The sequence below is a fragment of the Thermobia domestica genome, chromosome 2 (genome assembly GCF_964235325.1).
Source record: "Thermobia domestica chromosome 2, izTheDome1.hap1.1, whole genome shotgun sequence".
NCBI lineage: Eukaryota > Metazoa > Arthropoda > Insecta > Zygentoma > Lepismatidae > Thermobia > Thermobia domestica.
Genome location: NC_137455.1, coordinates 86,223,698 through 86,246,070, shown reverse-complemented (window position 1 = coordinate 86,246,070; position 22,373 = coordinate 86,223,698). Strand labels below are relative to the sequence as shown.

Here is a 22,373-nt window from a genome sequence, read left to right as displayed (position 1 = left end):
AGAGAAATTAGCAATGAATTTAATGAAAGGCTTGGAACATTTGATTGAAAGGTTAAAAAACATCCGAGCAGTAAAATACACATTTAATAGCACGTTGAATGTAAACATGTGCGGCAAAACTAATCTTGAACTTAGATTAAAAGAGTATCATATGCTCATGTAAGTCTCAATTGCTACCATATTTAAAATTTGGTTTAAAAAAAAAAAAAAAGTTTAAGCTTTTTAGTTTTGGTCTTCATGCGTAAATAGTTTATAAAGTATGGCATTTCCTTTAGTGCATTTTATTCATTAATATCATAACGCTATATATATTCCCTATTATTTGCATCAATTTTTTGGTGGCCGGAAGATTAAATATCCCTCTACAAATTCACCATTAATTACAGGCTAATATGCTTGTAGCATCTGTATAAAACACAAAATGTCTGCTGTATCAAATACCTGCTTTTGCCACATATGCAAATTTGACAATAAACAGTATGCACACAACATGCAATGTACCAAATTAAACAGACTATTACAAAGGTACCTTTCATTACAAACGCGTTGTCCATATCTTCTTGCATTACTATATAAAACACACTTTGAAACCTTCATTACTACTTCCATTTAAGTCCACGGTCACGCTACACAAGACGACACAGTGTCAAATTCTGTAATGTGTTTCATGACATCCTATCGGGAATTAAACCTGGGATTAGTGCACCAAAGGTACACACCCTAGTTATTCAACAAACAAACTGACCACGCCATTTCAAAGAAACAGGCGTACAGAAAAAAAAAAAAGTAATTCAAAACACTAAACACTATATTTGTGTACAGTCAAACGGATGTTATCCTGTAGCAAAAACCTATATATTTATCTTAAATACTAACATCCATACTCTTACAAAAAATAATAACATTACTTTAGCTTTCTCCCAACCAACATGGTCCCAATAACGTTAAAATCAAATTCATTCGTTACTAAACAAATAAAGTTATGTTCTTAAAGTATAAAAATGCCCATTGACAATGTCACGGGTACGCACAGTAGTTACAATCAACATGCTATTACATGTGCCTTTTACTACTCGCATGCTTTTTTACCTTTCAATCAAAAGTTCCAACCTTCAACACCCTTCAAATTCATTGCTAATTTCCCTGAAATAGCAAGCAAGAAAAGTAAAGCGACAAAACTTTCATAATTTGTCATCCATTTATTATTCTCACTCAACCTTGAAATTTTTAGTTTCCTTTTCACCCCCTGATTATAGCTAAGTTTGGGTAAACATTAATTCATTAACTAATATACAGCAAATTGTAATTTCTCAACACCATTCCTTACCCAAACAACTATTAAATTTCAAAAAAAAAAAAAAAAAAAAAAAAAAAAATCAACAAATGCTTTTATGTTACACAGGTCTTAACCCTCTAGTACAAAAAAAATTCTAGAAAAAAAACACTAAAACCCATCAAAATAAAATCAAAAATGTATATAAAAACACACATCTGATGCTAACCTACTGGACATATAGTTCAGAATACGTTAACTTTGTAACCACTAATAAAATAAAAATTAAGGGCGAGTATAAGCTACAATTAAAACGCAGTAAAGACATTCTTTTAAAATTATGAAAATACATGACTGTAACCATTGCAAATTAAATGAAACCTTAAAAAATTTAAGTCACTATGCATACTACCACATAACACGGTTTAAATGGCTCAGCACACTAAATCAACTCTCCAAATTATAATACCTACAAAAAAAATGGTGTTCAAAAGTTAAGCTAAACGTATGTTATTGCAAATAATATTACTTGTATCCTTTTTAGTCGCATACGTTAAGGACAACTGTTAAATAAAAAAATCACTTCCAAAAAATTTTTTTCTTCAAGTTTAAGCTATATAGCAAGGAAGATCTTACCATTTCAATAATATCATACAATACAGTGTGAATTCATAAGTTGTTCCCTTTTCTAATAATAGATATTCCATTTATTCAAACAAAAATACCGTATTCAAAACAAAAAGCGAAACATATACAATTTCAACATAACATAACATGCACTTATTTCTCAGCGTTCACTTTACGGTGCATCAGGAAAAATTATAAACCTACCAACCCTTTCCGTACAACTTCAGCACGCCATAATATTGATTGGTTTATACTTTATTACAAAAAATAGCGCAAGTAAAAAATGATAACAACTAATTGAAAGAATGTAAAAAATACTACTATATTCTTCTATTTTGCAAAAGTTTATGCCTTAATCCTGTTTAAATTGTAACATTAATTCACGAAAAAACTTAATAACAGCTAACACTGCATCTTTAATTCTGTAAAATAAAAATAAAAAAACGCAGTTCTTTCGCTCCCCTAACTTTTCTGTGTTACACACATACTAATCTACCACTCTTACAGAGCTGTCGTGAACGCGGTATGCTAATAAAATACAAATACGCAAGAGACAAACTGCAAAGTTATAGAAACAAAAATAAAAAAATACACAAAAATTATACAATATTCTAAAAATCATTAAACAAAAAAAAAAAAAAAAAAAAAAAGACGCACAATACCAGCTGCTGAGTTGCACACGGCAATGTCGTTACTCATAATCAGTACTTTCTGCTTCTAAAATCGCAACAAGGCAATCATATAAAAAAAATTAAAAAAAAAAAAACGCTCACATCAAAAAAGTACAGGTTCCAAATATATACTTACCCTCGTTCTATCGGTTCTATCGTAACATGAGTGGGGATGAACAGTAGACGGTTTTGGGATGTTAGTTAAGTGTGACCCATTAACTTGGTTATTTGGGGTAACATTGTTAATCTGGCGAGAGAAAGGCTGCGAGGTGGCAGCAGGTGCGGCTGGGATGGAGGAATGTAACCAAAAATTAGTAAGATACTTACAAGTAAACCTTACGTTTGGGTGAATCGAGTTGCTGACTGAGACACATATGAGAAAGTAGTACTAAATGTGGTCAGTATTTCAGTGAAGTTATAGCTGCGAAGCTCCAGGGGTTTAGGAGATACAGCTACCAGAACATCACATGGAAGTACAGAATAGTCCTCATACAGTTGGAGGTAAAAGCTCTGTAAGACCTCTTGTAACGACAAAAGGTGAATAACAAATATATGGGTACAAATTAGGACTAGGGGGAAGTCATATACTAAGGGTATACCTGACGGCGGCCATCTTGAAATCCGCCATTTTGAATTAAGGTTAAGTTTTTAAAATAGGAATAGGGTCATGTGATACATCATTTAAGGCGCAAATTTAATCAGAAGAACAATGGTAGCGTTAATTTTGATTTACGCGCAATTGGTAAAAAGTTACAGGGAAATTAAATATTGTTGCAGCATATGTATTAGTCCTTTACCCCACCTTGTAAATTTTGTGTTAATGATAATAATTAAATAAAAATCAGGTGGATAAATACTAGGTCTATGTTAAGAGTTGCCTTGATGGCGGCCCTGTTCAAATCCGCCATTTTGAATCAGACAAAAGTTTTAAATAGCGAGCGAGAAATAGATGTGAACAGGATACAAGAAAAACAACGAAATGGCGTGTAAGTACAGCATCAAAAAACTAACATTGTAACGCCACCATTGTATTTCTGATTAACTTCTAGCCCGAAATCATCTATTGCATTATGTATTCCCATTTAATTTTGTGCTGGTTAATGATAAAGCAAAAATGGTTAAACCGTTGGATTTATGGAAAAATTTGCTACTAATAAGGTGTCGCTGTCATGCGTTTTGTTTAAAACTTTTGTCTGATTCAAAATGGTGGATTTGAACATGGCCGCCATCAAGGCAACTCTTACCATAGACCTAATATTTATCCACCTGATTTTTATTTAATTATTATCATTAACAAAATTTACAAGGTGGGGTAAAGGACTAATACATATGCTGCAACAATATTTAATTTCCCTGTAACTTTTTACCAATTGCGCGTAAATCAAAATTAACGCCACCATTGTTCTTCTGATTAAATTTGCGTCTTAAATCATATATCACATGACTCTATTTCTATTTTAAAAACTTAACCTTAATTCAAAATGGCGGATTTCAAGATGGCCACCGTCAGGTATACCCTTAATATATGACTTCCCCCTAGTCCTAATATGTACCCATATATTTGTTATTCACTTTTTGTCGTTACAAGAGGTCTTACAGAGCTTTTACCTCCAACTGTATGAAGACTATTCTGTACTTCCATGTGATATTCTGGTAGCTGTATCTCCTAAACCCCTGGAGCTTCGCACCTACAACTTCACTGAAATACTGACCACATTTAGTACTACTTTCTCGTATATGTCTCAGTCAGCAACTCGATTCACCCAAACGTAAGGTTTACTTGTTAGTAACAGACTGCATTTTGGTGATGTTTATACCTAATCTCTGTGATTGAACTGCACTACGCGTTAACGGCATACGGAATCATTTAACCAAACAACAAACATTTATGAAGATAATAAATTTATAAAAATAATTGCACTGAGAAAACCATCTGCCTTCACCAAGAAAGTGAAAAAAAATAGAACCTGGTATAAAAAGATGTAAAATTAAGTTAAAAAAGAATTTGAGCTTTAGCATGTTGCCGGAGAGCCAAAATAAATAAAAATGATTAATAAGTATGATTAATAAAATATTTAGTCCATTGCCAGCTTACTTTTTTATTATATTACAAAACTTATTAATTTAAGTCTAAGTGCTTAAACTATGTTTTTTTGTCATTAAAAATTTTACTAATTTATATTACCGTTGTCCCTTAGGACAAGTTATTATTTAAAAAAAACATATTAATAATTCCTCTTAATTACACTTTCAAGGATTTTTCTTATAATTACACTTAAACACCAACACTTTGTAAAAAATTAACATATCCATTTTTCCGGTTTTTTTTTTTTTTTTTTTTTTTTTCATAAGATCTTTATTTCTTCTAACACAGTTAATATAGACATTGGATTGTCAAAAACACAACAGAAGTTATGATGCAGTTCATGTGGCCTCAGTGGCTGAGCACCGAACTCAAGAGTAGGAATATGTGATTGGTTACTAAGCTAATTGGTTAGCATAGTAGTTAATACCCGTACAGTAAACCGGAAAACCGTGTCCGATTCCTGATCCAGCCACCCTTTTCAAATCTGAATTTTTGTCAAATTTCTAGTTATAGAGGATATGATGTAAAATAAAGCGACCGATTCTTCTACTTCTATACCATTTAAAATTAATTTTAATTAATGACTTTTCTTTTTGGGATTTAATTCACTTTTGCCCGACAATGAACATCCTTATCTTTAAAAAATATGTAGTAATATTGATCATCCTGAAAGAAGAGTAGATCTCTCCCTCTCTCAGGCTTTATTCTTAACTTCTGTTTATGCTCCTGATAAATGGCTTTATATTTGAAGTATCATTTATTTATTCCTGACTTACGTATACCTTTTAATGTATAATGTTTACTCTTTAGAAATCATGTTTACTTTTTCTTACCTTACTTTTCTTCTTTAACATCTTCAAACAGTAATAACAAGCAACCCTATGGCCTATGAAACTCGAAGGTCCAATACCGCATTCGCAAAAGCTTTCTATCGACTTCTGTTCTTAGCCAACTGAATTCAATTTCTACTCCGTACTCCTATTTTCGGAAAATCCATTTTAATATTGTCCTCTCATTTGAATAGTCTTTCTGCCGATTGGATTTCCAATTAAAATTTTGGAAGCGTTCCTATTTTCTTCGATGCTGACTACAAGACCTACGCATCTGAGCTTCCTAGACTTAATAACCCTACGTTATAAATTATGCGGTTCCTTGTTTTGAAGTTTCTACCATTCCTTATCCCCGTCCCACTTGGATCTAAACCTTAGAATTTTGTTCTCAAATACTTTTAGTCTGCGTTCTTCCTTCAAAATAAGCGACCATATTTCGCAACCATACAGCACAACGATTACAATTATTGTTTTATATAATTTAAGCTTCAAATTCTTCGACAGAATTTGCGAAGACAAAAGAGTTTGGACTGAATAATAACGCGAATTCCCTGTTTTCGGTCGACAATTTCTTCTTGTTGGTCTGTTAATGTTGATCCTAGATATTTGAAAGTATGCCTTTGTCGAAAGTATCACTTTTAATTTAACGTGTATTCATAATCTGCAGTATTATGGTCATGACGAATTTCCATGTTCTTATCAAAATATTGCGAGCGGTGATTATATTCAATGAGAAAAAGCGGAAAGGCTATTACTCACCGCAAAAAATATGTAGCAGAATATTCTTCTACATGCAACAGGTAGCGCTGTCGCAAGATGCTACTTCCTTCATCAGCCTGTGATGGACTTCAAAAATGATTTTTAAAAAAAAGGATGGTTAAAAAATGGTTAAAAGGTTAGGATATGTAAAAAACAAATCTTCTGTCAAACATTAAAACACACGGGAATAGAAACACCTCTGGATTTACTTCTATACTCATGTCCCTAGAGGTATTTAATAAAGCCTTTGCATTTTTCTTGTTGTCCTTATATCATCTCCTATCTGTTTGATATTATCTGCATAAGTTATAAACTGTTGAGCGCTGTTCAGCTCTAGGCCCTGGTTCTTGTGTTTAATCTTCCTTATAGCTTATTATAAAACAAAATTGAATATTATTATTATTATTACTATTATTATTATTATTATTATTATTATTATTATTATTATTATTATTATTATTAATAATAATAATAATAATAATAATAATAATAATAATAATAATAATAATAATAATGTTAAATAATGACAATTCATGACAATAATATATAATAAACTCAATATATGAAGGAGTATTTTATGGCGTGTTTGTTGCAAATTCGTCAATCATATCTTACTAGCCTAGTTACTGGGAAATGTTAAAATTTATGGAACGAAATCAAGACTTGTTGTTGAATCTTGCGACATGGATGATCGCAACAAAATCTTAAATCCCCCAGTGAATGAAAAAGCGTATTGACTTAGAAGTTGGTTGCAGTAATTGGAAAGAATATTCGTAATGAAGTTTCTAAATTAACAAATAATCCCTGAATGTTATTTTCTAATATTACTCTGTACAAAACACTTTAGAAAAAATTCTCATTTCACCATTTTGATATATTGTATTGTATTTATTTTCGTCCTTTCTTCATACATACTAGATTACAGTGCATCTGAAGTGGACACGTCATTTATGGTCATATTCAAAAGTAAAATAAACAGTAGTAAGGTAAATTACATGGAGTGTACAAATAATCATAGCTTACAATTTTGCTGATATCATAGTTAAAAAATAAAATTAAAGTAGAATAAGTAATTATTGTTTTTAGTGTATAAGAAGTCCTTGCAGATTTCCTTAATGCTAAGACAAGTACTGAACTTGATATAATTACATATTACTATTATAAAAATAACTTAATTTCATTATTATTCGCAATTCATATATTCCTCTACCGAATAGTAGTGTTGTAATAAGCATTTCTGAAGTTCTTTCCCGAATTTAACAAGAAAGTCCTGAACAGTTACATTACATTTTTGGAAAGCTTATTGTAATGCATAGTATCAGCTTATTTACATCTTTTCTCATATAAGGCTCTTCATTAGATTTTTTATTTCTTGTGTCATAATTATGCTGTTCTACTAGTTTCAAGACACCTGCTAGGTTCCTCTTTACAAATAACAGTAAATTTAAAACACACAAGCAACGTACTGGAAGTATATGAAGTTTTTTAAAGATTACTTTAAGGTCATCTTTTGGCTTAGAGGTTGACATCATTCTTACTATTCTTTTTTGTATTGTAAAAATGCTTTGTATCCATTTCCCCAAAATATAATGCCATGTATTAAATTAGGCGGGAATAATCCAGAACAAATTGCTTTTAGAGTAGAATCTTTCAATATATTTTTAAGTATCTTTATTGTAAAATAAATATAATTTAATTTTTTGCTAAGCTTAGTTATATGTTCATCCCAGCAAAGGTTTCCATTTATACAAATTCCTTATAACTAAATCAGTTTCACATAATCTATTTCCTTATTTTCAATTATAATATTTATAAGCTATATGTTTGTTGTTACAGGTGAAGAAAGTTGATTGCTTTTGTCTTTTCGGTGCTTCAGTTTATTTTCTTGAATGCAGTGGGATCAGTTAGACATGCTCTTTCTTGTACTTCCTTCAATCATCATTAATTTTCTCTTTTACTATAATATTAATGTCGTCTGCTACTTCTGCTTGTGAAATATTACTCGGTAGATCGTTAATCTAAATCAAATTTAGTAACGGCACTAATACTGATCCTTGTGTCATCCCACATGTTATTGTTTCTCCGATATGTGCTGTATAGTTAAGCTAGTTTCTCAGTTAATGTATGTTATTTCTACTATTTGTTGTCGATTTTCTAGATACAATTTAAACCATTTGGATGCAACGCTTTTCATTCTGTAACTTTGTAATTTTAAAGTAAGATCTTCGTGTGACACTACCTCGAATGCTTTTGAAAGATGGAGGAAAACGCCTATACATTTCTCCCTCTTATATAAAGTTTCACGTAAAGTTTCCCATTTATGTATGACATATTTATAAGGGAACATAGGGGATCAATAGTATCTTTAATGCTTTTCTTTTTAATAGTTGGCGATATGCCTTCTATGCCAGCTGATTACTTATCTTACATTCTCTTTATTATTTTTATTATTTCTGTACTAGTAATGGGGTGTAAATATATTGTATTGGTAGACATTTTTGAAGGTATTTTCTGATTTAGCATTGCTATTCGCTTATTATACATTTTGATAACTTGTTGTAATGATTATTAAGTAGATCAGCTTTAACATGTTTGTCATTTATCTTTTATGATGTCTTTTATCATGTTAACATTTTTAACCCACAAACGCTCCTTGTGCCAACAGTGACCCACTTTATTTTTCACTACGTTACATGGGCTATATCATTCAGTTAGCCAAATCCCCGTTGTTCCACTTCAGGCACACTACCCGTTCTCTTGTTGTAGGAATTTCGTTCAGTTTTCTTCTCAGGTTTTCGATGTAACACGGTATTGTTCAGGCAGTTGCTAAAGAATAAAACTGGTCTTGGGCGTTTGTGGGTTAATTATGTTGAATTTACCGTCAACATTACAAGTATTTACAGTTAACTCGTTCTGTATTAATTTCCACAGCGCCTTCGACTTATTATCTGACTTTTTAATAGCTGTCAGTGTCAGTGTATAGCTGCTTTCGGAACTTCTTTATATATGTTGTTGTACCTTTTGTAAAATGTCTCTCTATGTGGAGATAGGTTTCCTTGTTTTTTAGCCATACTAAGAAGTCTATTTTTTTTTTCATTCCCTTTTCTGATTCCTTTTGTTACCCAAAGTTTTGATTTTTTAAAAGTGAAATTACACATTTTACAGTACGAAATACTAAATTAAAATATAATGTTATGGTATCAAGAAAGCAATTAAAGACTTTATTAACCTTGTACATGTAGATCTCATTCCAGTTTTCTTTACTGAGAAAGTAATTAAAATGCTGTATATTTTCGTACTTAAATTTTCTTTTGTAAGTTATGTTAGTAACACTTGTATTGCAATATTTAGTATTAGGAATTATATGAATATCAAGCACTTGGAAAAAATGGTATGAAAAACCAGTGCAAGAGACTTCTACTGTGTTGTGGTTAAGATGTTTGCTTATTGTGAACTAATCGATTGCACTTTTGTAGTATTTTGTTATGTGTGTGGAAAGGGAACTTTAACAATTGCCTCCATGTTAAATAAGTCGAAAAATGTTCTACTTCGTTTTTTAACGGCTTAGAGAAATCTATGTTCATATCTCTAACAATTACAACGTATTCTAGATTTTATAATTTATTATAGTGTCGATGTTATTTATAAAGATTTTTATGTCACTGTCAGGAGTTCTATATACACACATACAATTACAAGGTTATAATCTACAATTTCTAGTACGCAACTTTCAAAATGTTTGTCTACATTTAAGTATTGAAATCTAGTATATTCTTTCGTTTTTAGACTCATTTTTAGACTCGTTTTTAGACTCGCTAACTCTGTATATATAATTTGAAACTAGTAATTTCATAGTACAAAATTTCTTTTAGATCTTGCCTATAGTGATTTGATATCAGGGGTGCTCACAGGCGGGTTTAAAAGAGCAGGTTGCTCTCATGATTTTTTTTTTTTTTTTTTTTTTTTGGTAGGAACAATTTTTCATGAAAATTCACAATTAAACTTTAATTATACCGTAGTGATAATATTACGAACACTAACTGTGAAGAAGAACTTAGTATAAATAACATTTTAAAATAAATAATCGTCAAATGTTTTCTCTTGTAAATGAAAGGACAAAATTATGACTGAATCTGCAATCGGATATTGACTGATTCTGTTTAAAAAGAAGGGACATACGCTATTAAGCAGCTTTTTATGTATTTGACATAGGAATCAGTATAGGAACTCATTTGGGGGGGGGGGAGCGAGAGAGGGACATCTTCTCTGCTACTTGAGCACAAGCATGTGGGGAATGGGCGCCGCTGCGGTTTTTAGATTTTGTATCCGTTTCAAATTATAGTACTAAGTATGTATTTGCAATTTCACATTCAAATTCTTGTATTTTAATGAAATTTCGCCAAACTCAATCCAAGTGGAGGTGCTTCTCCTTTGGAGCTCTTTTAAAGTATAAAAATTAAGAAATCTACCACGTTTTCTAGCAGGGCACTTTGTGGTATCTTTAATTTTTTCTTTTTTATTAACTACACACATAAGAAGGGGAAGGTCTCTATTTTCAATATTACCAAACAGAACCATCGTTTTTGTATGTTTTGTGAAGTTGGTGTCAGGAGTACTCACAAGAAGGTTTAGGGTACAGATTACGCCCATGAGAATATTTGGAGGGACACAGGTTTTGCACTGAAAATGATACGATCAAATTGGAGAATTATAATTTTGAGTTAGATAAAAGATATATTTGGGGACCAGAATGATAAATTTATGGCTCAGAAAGGTAATTTTGGAGGAGAATGATAAATTTAGGAAGGTTATGCCCAAGCTCTTAAGGAGAATGAATACTCCTGTTTGAGATGATGATAAAGAATTTAATTTACTATCTATTTTGCGGAGTCATAAAAATTGTACAAGGATTATCTTTCACCTGTTTTAGGTCATTGAGATCGACTTATATGGTTGATTCCTCGATATTTGAAATACCATGTTCAGATAAATCGCATATAACTTTAATTTCTGAACTATCCATTGCATTTTCTGCTCATTATAAACCTCTAAACTACCTAGATTCGAAATAGAATAAGATAGTTATGTACTTACCAAAAAAATGCACATATACTTTTCATTCTTTTTTAAGTATTTTTTTTTTGATTCACTATTACTTTGCCTTACAGTATAGAATACGAAAAAGTTGAATGTAGAATGTTGTTAATCTTTTACAAATGACTAATAAAACAGACTACCACAAAACTACTCTTTAACGCTTCAGTTTAAACTGAATTGGTGTTGCTTGGCTACTGAAGATTTCATTGTTGATTAGCATTTGCACTGTTTCAATTTATCAAGTCTTCTTTATTGCCGGTAGTAAAGATTAGCATTATGCAGGCTTTCTCAACCAATTCATATCATGACCCCCTTTTGTCACATCCTCTTACCAGCGACTCCATAAGTACAGGTAATTTCCGGTTTGTAATAAGCTTTTTGATTAAATAAGTTTTTAAAAAAATATGTAAGAGTTTCTAATAAATTATATTTCATAGTAAGTATGATAATAAAAATAGAGTCAATGCCCATTGAAATAAAAATTTCAAAATATAGCCAATATATTTTTCCGCTACATTTATGTTTTCCATTTTTCTTCTCAACCCCCATGTATTCCTCTCGCGACCTCCTAGGCTGAGAAGCCTTGGTATTGTGTATCTATTATTAATGATATAATGCAACAATTGATGTAATGCAACGCTATTTGTAGCGCATGTTCAATTATATTTTATTACAGTTTGCAACAGCAAATGATACACACGTAAAGAAGTTATCTGTGATATATATATATATATATATATATATATATATATATATATATATATATATATATATATATATATATATATATATATATGTGTGTGTGTGTGTGTGTGTGTGTGTGTGTGTGTGTTATTGTTCATTAATAAACAGTGGCTAAGTGTGGCATCATAAACACGGTATATTTAAGGTGATCTAACAATAATGTTAAATTATTATGAACCTAATAAGATAATAAGAAATCTAAAATTAAGAAATTAAAGTCTTGCTTTGTACCTAGTATTTATATGAATTAAAAGAGAAAATAAAATATAACATATATAATATCTCATTTTACATCCATATTACATGTGAAAGAGAAAATAAAATATCACATATATAATATCTCATTTTACATTCATACAGTATTACATGTGAAAGAGAAAATAAAATATCACATATATAATATCTCATTTTACATTCATATTACATGTAAAAGAGAAAATAAAATATCACATATATAATATCTCATTTTGAATTACCACAAAATATTTAACGATCTATTTTATGGAAGTAAAATCCAATGGAAGCAAAATTACACACAGTCTAGCAAAACTATATCTAATATAACTGAGGTTAGAACATTTTTAAATGTCTCTTCATTCAGTGTAACCATACAAATGATTCGAGTATTCTAAAGCTTTTAAGAAATTTCATATTGATAATATAATACTCTTGCACCGAAATTTCTTTACTGCACTTTCAGGAAATTACAAGACAAAATTGTAGTTTTTGTGGTCCTGGACGAAAATTTCATTGAAAAAATTTCCAAACCTGAAGACGACCCTTCACATTTGTATATAGATACACGATTCTTCTGGTGTTTTACTTCACTATTTGAATAACATACTCTACTTGAGTTTGAATTATATATAGAGTCTCTGAAGAAAGATCTATACCAGTGATGCAACCCGGCTACTACTGTCACCAGAAACCTTAACAAATTTACGTAGAATTTTAATTCACAAAAAATAACAGCATAATGATTGAAATTGAAATACAACAGCGCAGATCAGGTCTCATTGTATTCTTGGCCACTATAAACAAGGTGTAAAAGAATGCTAATAAATGTGAATCTGAATGAATATATTTTGGTATTGTAGGACGGCGACAGCACGTGGAAAGGCTGAACATGCAGACATAGCAGCTCTACATGCAAGAGAAGACTCGGATATAGCAAGAATCACTGCCAAGCAGTTTGCACCAGACTTCCATCAGCCTGGTAAGTGTGTTATGTGTGTGTGTTTATACATATATGTTTACATACTAATACCAACAGCACCATTATCATCATTGGAGTAATGAAATGTACGAAACGTACATTCACTTTCGCAATAATCAAACGTAAACTATAAGAAAACACCAGATATACTCTTCCAAATGACATGATCGCATGGCATAGATAGATATGCTGTCCACGAATCTCACGTAAATTAAAAATACAGTTTAAACTAGTTTTTTTTAATAAAAAAAATAATACAATACAAGATTCTAAAAATGGACTGATTTTATTTTTCTTAATATTCTACTTATGTGCACATTTTATTTCAAAATGCCAGACTATAGAACTTTTAATATCATTTATCTACGTACGTACTTTTTGATTATTATTGGACACCACTGCTGCTCAAAGAAAAATAAATCTTAGACATTTTAAAAAGTATTTTTAAGGGCATAGGACTTAATAAGGAGTGTGATAGGGAAAAGCGTAAATGGAGGAAGATTTAATTGATGGGTGGTACTAACGGATTCATTACGAATGAAATTAAAATTAATTGTGCGGAACATCATTGCTAGCCTGCAATATAATTTTCGCAAGCAGCTTTTTAGCATAAAATTGTTTTTTCTACCTATTACTGTAGAACTGAGTGAAATTTGTTTCTAATACCACGGAGTTTATATCTAAATAGAGAGACCATTACATCTCTATGTAATGTCAAAGTGGGGCAATAAAGTATGATGAATAGAAATTTTATAAGTGAACACTCCACCATATCGGTCTATGGAAATTAATGTAACTCTTGTGTTAAAACGCTGAGAATACTGTCCATACAGGTGGAATAAGTAAGCCTCAAATGGGACGGCCAACGCTCGACTAATATTAGGAGATTTTATAGGCTGAGCTAGTACTGACGAAGATACGGTAAAGTCTTATAACAGTCCTAGCAGCATAGATAGCTAGACTAACGGTAGAGTAACCAACTAACAAAGTTGATCTTGTGTTGTAATTGATCACTTTGCGGATCAATTGTCAACCAATTAAATTGCCTTATGAAAGAAGTAAAATAACTATTGGATTTGTTAGGACGAAACTGATGGATTAATGGCGGTAAATTATTGGTTGGCCAACATATTTTTTCGTCTTAATTTTTAAGGAGTTTGGTTTTCCAAAACCTTTTTCTATGTTTACTCTGTCTATTCGTCCGTCCGGGAAACAAAAAAATATAAATAAATGAATAAATAAATTAAAATAAAATAAAATAAAATAAAAATAAATTCTCAAGATCTACTTGACGAATCACCGTCAATTCATCCAGGATGTAGAGGGCCAATAGTTAAGTGCCATGAGCATCATAGATGTGCTCACCTTATTTCTCTGTGGGGCCATGAGCACCATATATGATGCTCATGTTTGATATCACAAATTACTAAAATATACAGGTTCTTAAGCATCATATATGATGCTCATTGTCACAAATTACTGTGAGACCATGAGCATCACATATAGTGCTCGACTCCCATTGGTACATTTTCGGGAGAAACAAAATATCGCGACAAAAATGTGATATATAATTATCCATAATCGAGCCAAAGGTAAGAAGAAATTTATGGCTTCCTGGGACCAGTACCCTCAAATCACTTTGGTAGTCAACCTGTTAATGGGAGTCGTATTGAAATCAGAAGTGGTAGAAATCAACCATTTCCGGCTTTAACACTGATCATTATAGAGCTAAAATGGTAATATACAGCGAGAATATGTTGCCTGGAATCGATTAAGCGTCCCAAAAATACACCATCTGGCCCGTTTAACTCTATTAAAACCGAAAGTGATAGAAATCTACTACCGGCTTCAATATTGATTTTCAGAGAGTATAAACGACCACATATAGCGAGAAGCTGCTTTTTTGGAATCCACTTAACGTTCTTAAAATAAGTACCATTGTTCCTATTCACCCTCTATACAAACCGGAAGTGGCAGGAATCAACCAGTTTCAGTTTTAACGTTGATCACTATAGATAAAAATGGTAATAGATAGCAAGAAGCTGTTTGCTGGAAGCAATTAAGTGTCCCAAGAATATATTCCGTCTCCATCCTTAACTCTCTACTAAAACCGGAAGAATAGAAATCCATTACAACCTCCGGTTTCAATATTGATCTACATAGAACAAATATGATAACAGATAGCAAGAAGGTTTTTAAAATCGATTTAGCGTTCTAAGAATAGATACCATTTTCTCTCTTAACTCTCTATCCAAGCTGGAAGTGTCAGAAATCAACCACTTCCGGTTTTAACGTTGATCGCTGTAGAATAAACGGTAAAGGTAGAGAGAAGCTATTTTCTATAATCAATTAAGTGTCCCAAGAATATATTTAATCTCCACTCCAATCTATACTAAAACCGGAAGTAGTGGAATCTACTACCACTTCCGGTTTCAATATTAAATAAGAAAATATCACGCCATACAAACCAAACTCCTTCATTTGGTGTATATTTGAAACTGATACTTGCCGTAGTTACCAATTTTTAACAATACCATCGTAGGGCATACCAAGTATGCTGCTAGGGAAGGTATAGAGATGAAAATAAAAGATTGCAATGCAAGGGAACTTAAACGACTTGAGTGTACTTAGCAAGCAATCTGCTTTCCACTGTATCTGACATTACTAAATTATATTCATAATTTGAACGTTTGTTAATTAGTCAGTTATCTCCACTCTATGAATATATTTTTTAAAAATATTTTTTTGCTAAGTTGCTAATTTATTGCATTCTCTGTTTTCACTCTTTGTCGTTATTCTGCATTACTTTATTCTTGTTTTTGCATGTCTTTTAGAATTTCATATTAGTTACTGTTTATTTTTCATTAGAAAATTACCACTACCCTTCTATGTTTGTGCAATCTTATATTAAAGGACCAAGCTAATACTACTCTTATTACTTTTTTTTTGAGTAAACAATATACAAATGAAAAACAAAAATACTGCAGTTCAAAATAGATTTGTGTACGTGCAAATTTCGAGGATGTTTCTGAGTCCAACGCTCCTTTTCAGAGCGCCCTTCATCTGTAACCATTTCGTTTCCCTTCTTTAGAGTTAAAAAGATGTCTTGTTCATCCTTCATACACTGTTTAAAGTTAGATGTCTACTTGTAAACTTTGCAATTGCGTAATTTGTATTTTCAATAAGTTTCGCCCCACCTAGTAATTCTGTTTTCCTTTATAGGTTAAGTTATTTCTAAAAGATAATGACGATGTATATAATATTTCCTTTTTGGACCATCCTCGATCACAAATAGGTGCGCTCTTTATCTAACTATTTTAACGTTTATTGAACAAATTTCAATTTCGTATATTGTAGTCCTCTTCTATATATTCAAATTAATTTCTCGTAACTTAAAAAAATGGAAATTAATAGTAGAAAGGCACGGGTGGAGAGTAGAAAGGCAAGGGAGCAACGCCCCCCACCTTCCTGAACTGATCTTTCAATGTATAGTGGTGTATTGGACTTTCTCTGCCTTGCTCCCCACACTGTCAGCATTCAAATGCGGTCCGTCGTCCTTGCCATCATTGTCACCATTATCATAACCATTGTCGATCCACTGTTGGATGAAGGTCTCCCCAATACTTCTCCACAACCATTTATCGTGGGCAATCGATTATGTTGCACTACATTTATTTCTACCCTATATTTTTAGTCATACTTCTCGATCATTCTTATTCATGTTGAACGTATACTTCCAACCGGACACGTAGCAAGTCAGGATTTTAGGGGCGGAATCTAGCAATGGTGAGGGGATACACAGACAGTATCACGTGCGACAGACATATGAAAATGAATGCCTACATGTATACAACAAAATATACACATCGAACGTTACGAGGGGTGTGGGTCCCGACCTTACCGACAATCCCCTCCATAGCTCTTTTTCTTCCATTTCTACTTCACGGTATTGTCTACAGGCTGTCTATAGTTTGTGATTGATTACTTGACCATGTATTATTACTGTACCATTTCTCTGACGTCTTGCTTCTCCGTTTTCCTCAATTATATGAGTATTTTTACTTGCGCTTACCCGCCCCCTCCTCTGTCGTGACGTGCTACGCCTCTGCCCTCATTTATCAGAGTATTGTCGAATGTAATGTCACATTGTAGTAGGCCTATATGTTTAATGTGCTTCTATGCATATTTTCATCGAACTCGCTCCATATTTCGTCTCATTATAAACAACGTGTTGTGTTGCCAGTGCCCTTACTCCCCCCCCCCCCATAAGTACGGAACGGTTGCAATCGAGGGTTTTTCCTGTCTATGGATTTTCTTGTTCACTAACACAAATCGATTGACCATAGTCTCGTTTCACATTTCGTATGACACCAGAACAAGGTCCCTTGTAAGTTTCAAGTATATGTCAAATATTCAATTATTAAAGCAATAATTCACTCTACATGATTTTTCTTTCTTTCTGTACTCTTCCAAAGTTAGGTCCAAGCCAATTTACATGTACCTATCAATTAATAATTCCTCCGATATAATGAACTTTGACTTCTTATGGTGTCCAGACGTTTATTTAGGATTGTTTAAAATGATTTTTCATTTATTTATTTATTTATTTACGTATTTTTAGGTGCGGATGGACTTCTGTTAATTTCATACATAAACCTATGCATCATTGAAAATAACTAGAAGTCTGAGCGAAATATAAATACATTTAACGAATAGTTATTTGTTTTCCTAACAAAATATTCCATTCCTATTGATTCAAATTTAATAATAATTTTAGGAATGTATCCCAGTTGAGAAATCCCCGATCATTTTGAATACAACTCGGAATGCATTGTTAAAATTAAATTATTTACAGTGAAGTATATTATTACGAAGTAAAATAATGTAAAATTATCATTCGTATTATTTCCTTTCGTATTTGAATAAACTTCGATAAACGCATAATGCAAACAGAAAGAAAAACTTTATATAGTGATGCAGGCAAAATAGTGAATAAGAGCGCATACCTCTGATGTGAAGATTCCCTGGTTCAGACCTTATCAACCGTCCTTCTTAGCTTATAGGACATGACTGCAAACTTTGAATTTCATCTACATAATCCTCAATACAAGTTGGAAGAAATATTGAATCCATTAAGCACACGCCGTTTCCAATCAACGGTTAACTCTAGTTTAAAAAAAAAAGAAAAAAGAAAAAGAAAAGAAAAAAGAAAAAGAAAAAAGAAAAACTTAAAATACAATCCTATAAAATATCTTTATTTTGTTTCTCCATGTTTTGTGTATAGTTATGGTATGTGTTGATGGAGAGAGTTTCAGATTTAGGAGATAAGCAATTTCATACTGAAACAATAACAACACTAACAAAATGGAAAGAAAAATTTGGAAGGAAGTCTGTCAGAATATATACAGTAATCGTATCATGCTGGTGTTCGTTTAATAAAACTAAATAAAATGCTGGAAGACATCAGTTAGGATAGCCGGCTTCAGGATTTGAACCCAAGACCTCCAGGTTATTTAGTACCAACGATAACCGTTCACTTACTCTCTTGTTAGTAAATCCAGGTTATCTCAAGTAAATCAAAGCAAAATATTTTTCATTTTTTAAAAATAATTTTAATTTCTAAACTTTTACATGCTTCATTTATGTTTACGTCCAGAAACAGTAACAATAAATATATTCCTCAACGATATACTACATTGAAAATAATAATAAAGAGGAATCGTGTATTCTTAAGCTTATATTTGAAATTGTAATTTATTTTCAACACAGAAATATTTTTTTGTAATTTCAGTTGCACGAATATTATGTACTTAGTACCGTATCGTAAAAGTAAAATCTGCATGGATAATTTAGAGTATAAATAGTGGTAACTCTAGTACTATACCCACATATTAGTATTTCCCTTGAATTAAGCACGTAAATTGCACTTCATTGTTGCTATTTGTTCTGTTAGTAAATATGCATGAGACATTTTTTACCAAAAGAAAAAGGAATGTTTAGTTTCCTGGTGGTGTGTATTTAGATTAGATGCTATTTAATCATTTATGTGCTGAATAAATCTGTAAAGAAAAGGTAAGTATTGAAGGCGCCATTCAGCAACTTTTTATGGACAAGATAAAGCAAAACAATTAATTTATATTTATATAAATATAATACACGAATTGCAATGTATAAAAAATATTTTTGCCCACTTAGTTTTAATCCGCATATATTTGTTCATTGTTGTTTTTTTTTTTTTTTTTTTTTTTTTTTTTTTTTTTTTTTGTTTCAATCTTCTGTATAGTATAAATTTAACATACATAGAAGAAATAAAATGTCAATATGGAAACCAGAAAGATTTCTAATACGGGAGTTTCCTAGGAAGTGTGGAATAGTTGGTCACTTTAGGGAAAATACACGTAATTTGGATCCTCGTTAAATTATAAATCTACATTACATATAACCTCTGTGGTGAAACGGAATATTACACTCCAAACGAACAAAAATAAAGCAATCTTACAAAGTAACAGGACAATATAGCAAAGTACAATATTAAGTACAAAGCAATTACTTTTTTAAATGAGGATCGCCAAACTTCTAGAACTTGGTGAGTATTAATCGGCTGTGAATCTATAGGAATTAAATATCGTTAAAAATTTTCAGAGACAAAAAGTTGAATAGTAGTCCCACGAAAATGTTAGAATACCAATGAATCGTGGGAAAACCATAGCAAAGGCTTAGAATAGCAATGAATCATGGCAAAGGCTTAGAATAGCAAATGCTAGAATAGCAATGAATCATGGGAAAACCATGGCAATTTATCTTGTAGTTTATAAATTAAAAGGGGAAAATCCTGATACTGATTTCAGAAGATAAAATTAGCATAGTAGACCACACAATTGGCAATCAGGTAACTGATCTAGGAATATCATTGAGGCCATAAGAAGAGGCAGAAGTATATATAATACATTGAATTTTTAAAGCAACTAATATTCTATGAATGATAATTTATTTGCCTCTTATAAGTCCATGATCCTTTAAAGTTTCTCATTACTTCTTTAAATTTACTTTAGTTATAGTCACATTTTTATAAAGAGTATTCTTATAAAGTTTGGCTACTACATGTATTCTTGTCATCTGTCAGTATCTACCGCCTTGTGCCTTCTGAGTACTCATAATAATAGAGAGTATCTTTAATCTTCTAAATTTCACATATATATTTCTTTGAACGATCCTTCAATAAATAATTAATCCTTCGTTTCTCATTTCAGAATACACTTTTCTCTAACGCTATATTTGATTAATGTTTTAATAGTCGTCAGAATTCTGAATGTTAACAGTAGTTTAATAGCACTCAACAAAAATAAATTGTAAACTTATATGTTTGTTTCAAGAATTTTAAATACTTGACTTCTCTTTTATGTGGAGAAGTATTTACCTCCATTACCCGTTGAAATAACGGGTCATTTTAATGTTATAAAGCCGCTATTTTTCATATGATTCCTTTTATATTCGTAACTTTATAAAACAAGTTCTGTTTTGTACATAAACTTATCATTTATATTTGTTATGACATTTACGTAAGACTGAATTCACTAAAGTATTCATTTTTAAAAAAATTAAGTAAAAATAAAACTAAATCTATTTTGCATGTTTAAAAATCTTTCATAATTTACGTAATATGAAATCCACTAAATTTATTTTTACGAAACAAACTGCTTTAAAGTAAAACTAAGTTTTTTATATATTTAAATTTCATATTTATAAATCTTACCTACTTTCCATGATATTAAATCCACTAAATTCACTTTATGAAGCAAATTATATTAAAGAATTGTCTAAAAGAAATAATCGAAATGAAAACATTAAAATGTCTTTCATTTTCAATTAAGAGAGAGAGAGAAAAATGCTTCTCCGTATAAATCAATTAAAAAAAGATAGTGCGGATATTTAACAACCTCAATTGTCAAGATCATATATCAATTATGTATTGATTCATATATATCGTGAACATTTATATTTGTAAACAATCATTAATGTAGACTCCTGAAGCAACATAGGTATTCGCTTCATACATTATCAATCATCTCATAATGGATGGCCGATTTTGAACAGATTTTTACTTGACGTAAAAGTAGAATAGGTGTGATTGGCTCATTGTATACCAAATCTGTAATAAAATTGGTCAATTCGTTATAAAGTTACTGACAAACGCTAACCACTACATCTGTGCATGCATTGTGGTCTTGTATCCCGTCTATGCATTTTCTTTAAAATTCCTAATTCCCTTACTTACAAATTTTTATCAGTCTTTTATACTCCTCCAAATTCAATTTCCTGCACAGTATATTTTTTTATTCTATTGACCCCCCTTTCTCCTTTATTCTATATTCACTTTTATTCCAATTTAAAGATGAAAAACTTCTCGTTTCTCTCAAATCTGACTTCCTCGCGTTAGCTCTTCTTTTTAATTATTATAAGCTTGTATGTATGACTGGACTTGAGTGTTATCAGTTCAAGTTGTTATGAATAAACAACCTTTGAATATTTAGTTTTAAAAAAAAATATTGAGTATTTCCACAATGCTGCACTGCTATTTTTCAAACCTACGTTCTATAAATTAATTTATGAGCTATATAAAGATTTAGTTATGTTTACGTTTACTTTCACAAGCATTGAACAAATAGCCAGATAAAAGAAACATAATTAAATATATTGGTTCTAACATTCTAAAAGAATTGTGAATAAACACACACACAAACTCTAAACAGGTCGTCAAGTTTAATCTGCAAATATTTGTTCCGCAGAACGGGATTCAATATATTTCTCTGGATATTTTAAAATGAAGTTACTTATCGCGTATGCTGTTTTGATTTGAAAAGATAGTAATATAACAAATGTGAAATACATTCTTGTAAATATACATTGTTTCACGCCTTTCCGTATACGTACTCATACTCATACAAAAGCTTCATAAAATGATAGATTATCATCCACAGTCTTCATTCATAAAATCATTCACTAATTAGATTCTCTCTAAATCGGTGAAATCGTGTAATATTTCTTTGTTTTTCTACAGTCATATTTTTTT

At 31.2% G+C, this 22,373-nt stretch overlaps 1 protein-coding gene across 1 annotated transcript in view; it reads left to right on the top strand.

Moving 5' to 3' along the window:
- The window catches only part of jp (junctophilin), a 506,547-nt gene that overhangs the window by 377,636 nt on the left and 106,538 nt on the right, over positions 1 to 22,373 (top strand). The window contains exon 6 of the mRNA XM_081743641.1: positions 13,185 to 13,303. Within this exon, the coding sequence (XP_081599767.1) occupies positions 13,185 to 13,303 (119 nt within the window). The remainder of the gene's footprint in view (positions 1 to 13,184; positions 13,304 to 22,373) is intronic.